This window comes from Curcuma longa, chromosome 11, assembly GCF_044706935.1.
Source record: "Curcuma longa cultivar G26 ecotype Majalengka, Jawa Barat chromosome 11, ITB_CL_G26_1.1, whole genome shotgun sequence".
Lineage (NCBI taxonomy): Eukaryota > Viridiplantae > Streptophyta > Magnoliopsida > Zingiberales > Zingiberaceae > Curcuma > Curcuma longa.
Window position 1 is genome coordinate 14,885,546 of NC_133871.1, and position 8,196 is coordinate 14,893,741.

Here is an 8,196-nt window from a genome sequence, read left to right on the forward strand (position 1 = left end):
GAACTCGTGTACGACTCTTTTACCAATAGCGTACGTGCGAGCGAGCAAATCCGCAGGTCCCCTCGCAGGCGTGTCGCAAGTGACTGCGAGTGAGTGGTGGACGTCGCCGAAGCTGCTCAGCGCAGGGAGGACCCCGCAGTCGACGAGTGGTTCCATCCGCCACTTAGCTGTCGCGGTGCCGGTTGAGGGCGCGGCGCAGGCAGACGCCATGTCAGCCTCCGTAACGCCATATCTTCAGCTTAAGATTATAATGGAGTTCTTACGTCGAATGAGCATCATCGTCGCCTACGTGTCGGTTGTGTATACGTCGCGGATACTAATTCCGAGAAGATATTGTTATGATCTTCCCCAGTTTGGAGCGTGTTATATTTATGACGCTGGTGTTACGGAGGTTATATATGGTGACGTCGTCCTCTGCTGCAGAAGACTTGGTTCACGGAGTTCAAAACTGGGCGGTATGGCAATTAATATATATAACGTAGTACGTAGTGGGAGGGAGTACTGAAGTCGGACATGGTGTAATGGATATCAATCGCTGGCTTTTTGTTGCTTTTGTGGTGGGTTGGGGTTGCTTTCTGGGCTTTCTTTTCAGGCGGGCGCAGGGGGTTTTCAAAACTGGCCGGAATAGATCTTTTGCTTGCATTTGCATGGGTTGGGAAGGGAACGAGAGGGGGACGCCCGAGGTTTCCGTCGAGTCGAGGATTCCGAGGCCTTACGGATCCAGTTGATCACTGTTTCTGTATGAAAAAGCTACTGTTGCTAGCTGATCGCTCGGGATGGGCAGTAGCTGCAATGATCCAGTCCGGTTTGAGGTGCAATAATCCCATTACGGTACTTGTGGACGTCACGTCGGCTGAATGATATATCAACCCCTGCGTCTTTAAATTTCAGTTCGAGTAGTCTCGCTTGGACCGATCCTTACGGGCTGGGTCCAGCTGCTGTTAATGGATGCTCATTGTACGGGTAAATATGTCTTTCAGTTGAGGAATGAGCCAGCGAATGCTCGGACAAAAGACAACCGCCTAATGGGAAATATTGTCCATTCAAGTAGGGCCTTATTAACTTTAATCCTGCTTTGTTCTTTTTTTATCCTGTATTGTGATCGATTGATGTAATATTAGATTTGCGTCTTGATTGCTTCTGTGAAGGTTTAACTGTGTGCGTGGGATTTGTGCGATGAATCATTTAATTTTTTAGTGTTCTTGACTAGAGTCTCGAAACCTTCTGATGGCTTACTGATGCTGTAAGTGCGAAGGGCTGCCTTGGCTAAATTGTAAGAGCTTACCCAAGATAATCTTGATAGATTAAGAGAAGTGAGCATAATTTTTGATTAGAGGAAAATATGTTTCATGCACCCACTCAACGAAAATTTGATTTGATGGTTTATAAACATAAAAGACTTGAAAATAGACTACGATCTTCTTGGATAAAAATAATTTAAAAACCATTTATAAAAGGTTTCTTGCGGCACTCTTAGTGAACGTGTTTCTTGTCCAAGCCAGTCTATTCTCATGCGTATTTTTATTCATGTTCTATATACAAAATAATTATATAAAATATTTCTTTACTTTAAGCATGCAGTTGGAACAAAGAGCAAAAACACAACAAAACTAACAAAAAGCTCATTTTATTATTAATTTTATTTATTTGTTTTCATAGAAACTAGCTAGAAACACCAACATATCTTTAGCGACCTAAGTGAGGTGCAGCTGACGGTAGGATTTGGCTCTTGGCGGAACTTACTGTCCATTGTAAAATCCTGACCGACGATATCATCGATCGGACGACTTATTTAATTAAGTGGCGGCAGGGAATCTGGAGGAGACATCGAATCTAGGGTTTTAAAAGTACAAATATAACGGCCATAGCATTATACATTAATGCTTAATTAGGCATCGATTTCAGGTGAATCTATGACTCTAACGATGTTTTGTACTCTCTTGTACGAGTACCTTTTAGCCAAATACACATACCCGCATAGGTTGACTGTGCTAATGGCTGCCACCAACCAATAATATAAGTCTAAACGACTGTGGTTCAGATCTTTTGCGAACCAACTTCCTGTTGGTGTCCTTGAAGTGGCATGATCGACGATCGTGATCAAAAGACTGCTGATAAAGTTTGCCACGCCCAGAACACTCAAATAGAAGGCGATGCCTAGACTGCGCATGCCATCGGGAACTTGATCGTAGAAGTACTCCTGCAGCCCAACCAACGCAAAGCCGTCGCCGATTCCCAGTATCATGAACTGCGGTAGCAGCCAGCACATGCTCATGGTTTGCCCCTCGGCCACTAGTCGAAGTCGTCGTCGCTCCACCAGAGCGGCAGTGGCGAGGGCCGCGGCAGAAATTGCCATGCCAATGCCGATGCGCTTCAAGATGGTGATACCTCGTTCGTGGCCGGTGGTCCGTCGGAGGAAGGGGATGAGAATTTTGTCGTAGAAAGTGACAGAGACGAGCATACCGATGGCGCCAAGGCTGAAGACAGAGGCGGCAGGGATGGTGAAATGGCCGAGACGACGGTCCGTGATGGTGCCCTGCTTGATGAAGAAGGTGTTTGCTTGTGCAACGCAAATGCCAAAGGGCAGCGCAGCTAGCCAAATGGGTAGCACGGAGAGGATGAGCTTCAGTTCCTCGATTTGGGTTACTGTTGCGAGACGCCATCGGTTCGATTTCTCCATGGCGAAGGCGACTTCATCGCCCTTGTGTTCAACGATGGCAGCTTTATCGAGACATCTGCACGATTTAAATGGCATTATATGCATTGTCTTTTAAAGAAGCTTAAATTTTTGCAATTATAGTACGATACCTTAGTTTATTGGTATGGTATAGAAGTCTCTTGTCTGTTTGTTCTGTTTTAGGGGCCTCATAAAGTTCCCCTACATCGAAAGGCAGAGCAAGCCTTCTCTTGGCCATCGCTGCAGCTATCACCTGCAGCATTGGCGTAAAGGGGCTCCCCTCCGGCGCCCGATAACGATAGATTGGTCTGCCTGCGACGAAGATCATGATGCTGATGGTCATGACGGCGGTTAGCAGGACGTAGGCCAGCCACCAACTCACATTGTCCTCCACATAGACGATGACGGTAACGCCCAAAATAAGACCGCTGCAGAGAGCGAAGTTCCACCAGTTGAAATACGACATCTTCTTCCTCCGCTCCGTCGCATCGTTGTCGTCAAATTGGTCGGCGCCGAAGCTCTCCAGCGCCGGCTTGTGACCGCCGGTGCCGACGGAGATCAGATACATGGAGAGGAAAAAGATAATCTCGTGGAGACGGAGCGACCGACGGCAGGTGGCCAGCTCGCAGGGCTTCAGGCTCGGGATCAGTTGAGTCATCGTCAACATGAGCAGACCCTGCATCAAGAGTTATCGGATCAGTTTGGCTTCATTCTTCGCCGGTTTGTTTGGATATTTCATGTCTATGATCTAACTATAGGTAAAAGATTTTTTTACTAACGTATAAAGTTGTCTAATAATATTATTGAAAGAACTTTAATTTTAGCATTTTAAAAATCTTAGCGATTTGACTTGAATTGACTGAATACCACTCGACAATTATTGAAGTAAATTTCCATTTTTTAAAAGTAAAACTAATCTGCTAGCACCTTGGATTAACCCAATATAACCCAACAACAAGGGAAGCAAGTCTCTTTTTTAAAGTTAACGCGATTTGATAGCACCGTCTAAAGTGAAAAATGAGATTCCTACTCATTGAAAACGTAAAACACTTTACATACACACCTACTAACTTTAAAACCTTGGAAAAGACAGAGTCTTTGACTTAAATTGCTTTCCAAAGACACCCCTGTATGGTTTATTCTTTATATTTTTAAGTTATTAATTTCGTAGAAATATTGTTGCACACGATATAATTGCTTTCTAATTATCGTGGGGGATCCAATACTCCAACTGACGATTTAGATGTGCGTACTCGGACTGGCAAACTGCAGGCTGTAGCATCTTATTCGAAAGTGACTACTTCAATCGTGCGAGAGAAAGACAATCAAATCAATATTTTTATTTTATATTAAAATATATTTATAAATTACCAGAGCAGAGTTTAATGGTTACCACGATGTAGATGCCGGAGGAGAGTAGCACAGTTGAGAAACGGCCCAGATAAGCATCCGCCACGAAGCCGCCGACGAGCGGCATCATGGTGGTGACTCCGCTCCAGTAGTTGACGTTTTTCGCTGCAGTCTCCAAGTCTTGGTGTAGCACCTCGGTGAGGTAGATGATCAGATTGGTGGCCAAGCCGAAGTAGCTCAGTCTCTCCGCGAACTCGATCCCTGCACGCTCAAATCAAGAACCGATCGAAACACTCAAATCGATATGTGGATATGAGGTTGCTGCTTACCTATGATGAAAAACGATGCCTTCCAGCAGCCTGTAGAGGCTCTCTTGGGAACTCTCCCCTTGTAGTCGACGGAGCAGTCCAACACCAGCTCCTGCTCAGCTTCCTGTGGCTTCTTCTTCCTCTCAGGAAACGCAGAGTCCATGGAGGCCATGCGAAATGAGGTTAAATAGCTAAAGATGAAGTGTATGTGGTATATGAAAATAAAAATCGATGAAGTTGTGGGAATGGGAATGGGAATTGAAGGAGCGCCTTTGCCTCCTTATATAATGTTTTCCAATGAAGCTCGACCTTGATCGTGCGTTCTGCTGGTGATGCGGACTGTTTCACTATCTCTTTCTGATTTAATGAGCAGGAATAGTTATTAATTCAGTCAATTTTTTGAAGCGAAAAGTAACGGAAATATTTGCATGGACCATGTGATATATGTAATGCAAAGGGAGAATTTAATTTATTACTTTTCCAAATTATCTTTCATAGTTCAATTGCATTATTTGGACAATAAAGTCGTATTTTAGACATGCTTCCAATTATCAGAGCTGAGTTATGTCATCTCTAACTTCTAAACTTCTCAACTTAATAGGATCCTTTTGTCAAAAATGAAATTTAGATGGACTAACTCAATGAATTACTACTCCATGAGCGGAAGCAACAAATTCAACTAAAAAATTAATCTTAAATAATTAATCAGAGATAGATACAACATGCATGACTGATGATCAATAATTTACATTAAGGACATGGCCAAAAGAAAAGCACACCATACTCTATAAAAGACATTTTATTTTTAGAATATTTAAATTCAAGTGCAAAAATTATTTTAAATATAAATCTCTGGATAATTTATACTAAAGCGTTTTTAAATGTTTGAATATATAAATTATGAGTATTATTTTACAATAAATTGCATTAATTATATATATATATATATATATATAATTGAGATTAACAAAGTCAATTTAAAAATGGAAGAGAATAGATATATTTGCGATTTTAAATAATTTGTAACTGTGAATAAAAATCTGTTAATTTTGGCTAGTAAAACAATAGTAAAATTATATTCTAACTCAATTTTTTTCATGCAGTAATCAAAGAGAAAACCTAGCTATGCTGAATATTCAAATGGTTCATTTTACTTTAAAATTTATCATTTGTTGCTTAAAATATTTCTCCACCTAATCTGTTGTGTAGCTCTGTTACCGCCCAAGTAGCAATGAAGGATGCAATTCTAGAATATGCCTTTTAATTATTTAGTAAAATAGGATCAGTTCTTTTGATAAATTACTGATGAAACAATCCACATAGTATTCCCTTTTTTTTTAATCAACGGCTCATGAGTTCAAAATCCAATTATGATCATTTATTAATACTTTTAAATAATCGTGAGTTCTTGATAAAAAGGACTTTATAGGAGTATATATTAATGAGTTTTTAATTTTTTAAATAATGTTTAGACCTTGTTGTTGGGATTATAATCAAAATTTTACGTTAGAAATGTATGAAGAAGATCATATAAACATTTATAAGATAGAAAATATTTTCATAGTACGAGGTCTTTTGAGTAAAACTCAAAAATAAAATCATGAAGATTTAGGTTGGATAATATCATATCATTGTGGAGCTATGGTTTATATAGAGTCATGTGGAGATCAATCTCATAAAAAAATCAAGAAGATAGGGAAGACTGGATATATAATGGTAGGGGCTCTTAATAAAATCCATGATATTAGGCAATCTTGACGGATCAAGAGTATTGGACATTGAGACAAGAAGGATCTAGCAGATCAAGAGATTGGACATCAAACTTACGTCAATTGTAGTATGATGGTCTTTTATTTAAAGGGAGAATTGTTGGGATTACAATCAAAATCCCACAGGTTCAAAATAAACAATATCATATCATTGTGGAGCTATGTATAAAATCTCAAAAAAAAATAAAGAAAATAAGGGAGATCTGGACCATGAGAATAATGGTAGAAGACTCTCATAAAATCCATGATAATTCTTGAGACAGATAAATCCTAGTAGATCGGTTAAATCAAATACTAGACAGTTTGGATGAGGAAAATTATTAAGAACTTAGGTTTAAATGGACAATATCATATTATTACGAGATACATCGATCCGTCCTAACACTTATTCTAAAAATATATTAATTGATTGATTCCCAGGCTAACTATCAATCCCAGTAACTGTAGGCTCGCACAAAGACTTGTTTTCCGGAGTTGCAGCTTTCATGGTTTGTGATATTTCTGTATTCTGTATTTGATGATAGATTCTCTTTTTTTAAAAAAAAACCAACCGGCCGTAATCTAAAAGCTCTATAATTTTAGTTGGATATTATATTTAATTAATGAAAGACGATCATGTTCCCTCAATCAACGTCCCATGCACTCGCGCGATCGTATCCATCCAATTTACTCGATCTGGTGGAATCGATGAGAGCATGCATTAATATCGAGTTGGCCGCATTAGTCGAAACGTGTACCACACCTGCTAAATGCATCCACTTATGTTCCGCATATTATTCATATTTAACTGCGGGCCTCAGTGCGCCAATTTCTACGTACGATAATTGAATAGTACTTAAGCACCACTGCACCACCTTAATTAATGTGAACAAAATATAATTAATATTAATGAAGCATTGCAAAATTAGCATGCAGCACTTTAACGTGCATCGAATTAAAAGGATAGGATCAGTTCACACTTAGTCCACTGATTAAGTCGTTGGCTAAGATTATATTCCAAATCAAGCTAAATAAGATTAATCTTGCAGGAGAAGACTAAGAGAATATATTAATATAATAATATTGATATTATGCCATGTGTCAAAATATATGCTGTTTCTGGAAGTGCATCTTCCTGCAGTATTGTAGTCAAAAAACTGAGGCGAATCAAGTTCCTTTATTATTATTAGTTATACAACTAGACCAGTTGAAAATCTTAATTGAATGAGGCAAAGTCTTTCTGCAAGACGAGTGATATATACAGCAGGTAGATCGATCGACCTTTCCTTTTTCTACCTTAAAGAAGGCTAATTCACTTGGCGTTTTACACGCTAGAAATTAAAGACTTGGACTAATGACAAAGCTTAATTAGAAAGCATATGTAAGTAATCTAGTCAAGTTGAGTTATAATTAAGAACGTGATAAGAACACATATACACTATACATTTGGACCGCCAATTAGAACATGATGCAATATTGATGTTACTAAGGATAATTGTTTCTTGTTTGACAAACAAATGATTCAGCATGAAGACAAGAAGTACTGATTAATCCTGAGTAGTATTCCAATTAGCATGCATATATATACGTGAGGCTATTTTATATATGTTGGTCTCGTTAATTAGTTCATTCGATATGGTTGCCACCAGGTGTCTAATTGAACAATTTGACGTTTTTCATTAGATAATTTCATCTACCATTTTAACATATAATATATATACACACACATATATCAATTTATCAGATCATTTCCACGTTGAACAAAGTACTTGTAATTAAGTATTCCCACCACTTATGGCCTCCTCCAATAGCGGCCAAACAAGATTAGAAAACCCCACTCCATTTAGGCTTGAATTAGCAACTCCTACAACGTGATATCTTAGTGTGGTGGTAGTGGTCGCAGTTGTGGTGGTGGTAATGGTGGTGGTGGTGGTAATGGTGTCGCAAGAAAGCTTCTTCGATTTTTATCTCCATTTTCATTTTCCTTGTTTTTTAGCTCTATCTAGTGATCCACAAAAGCAAACTCTATTTCATCAAAAAGAAAAATAAAAGAAAAGCTAGCTCCATTAAAACTCGAAAACACTTGCATGTGCTTCAATTTGCATGTTTCCCA

At 39.2% G+C, this 8,196-nt stretch overlaps 1 protein-coding gene across 1 annotated transcript in view; it reads right to left on the reverse strand.

Annotated features, from left to right (window-relative positions):
- Positions 1 to 1,685: 1,685 nt before the first annotated feature.
- Positions 1,686 to 8,196, reverse strand: part of LOC141840441 (uncharacterized) — a 15,841-nt gene continuing 9,330 nt past the window's right edge. Inside the window, exons 5-8 of the mRNA XM_074728425.1 lie at positions 4,357 to 4,447; positions 4,071 to 4,288; positions 2,809 to 3,353; positions 1,686 to 2,735 (exon numbers count right to left, since the gene is read on the reverse strand). Of these exons, the coding sequence (XP_074584526.1) occupies positions 1,889 to 2,735; positions 2,809 to 3,353; positions 4,071 to 4,288; positions 4,357 to 4,447 (1,701 nt within the window). The 3' untranslated portion in view covers positions 1,686 to 1,888. The remainder of the gene's footprint in view (positions 2,736 to 2,808; positions 3,354 to 4,070; positions 4,289 to 4,356; positions 4,448 to 8,196) is intronic.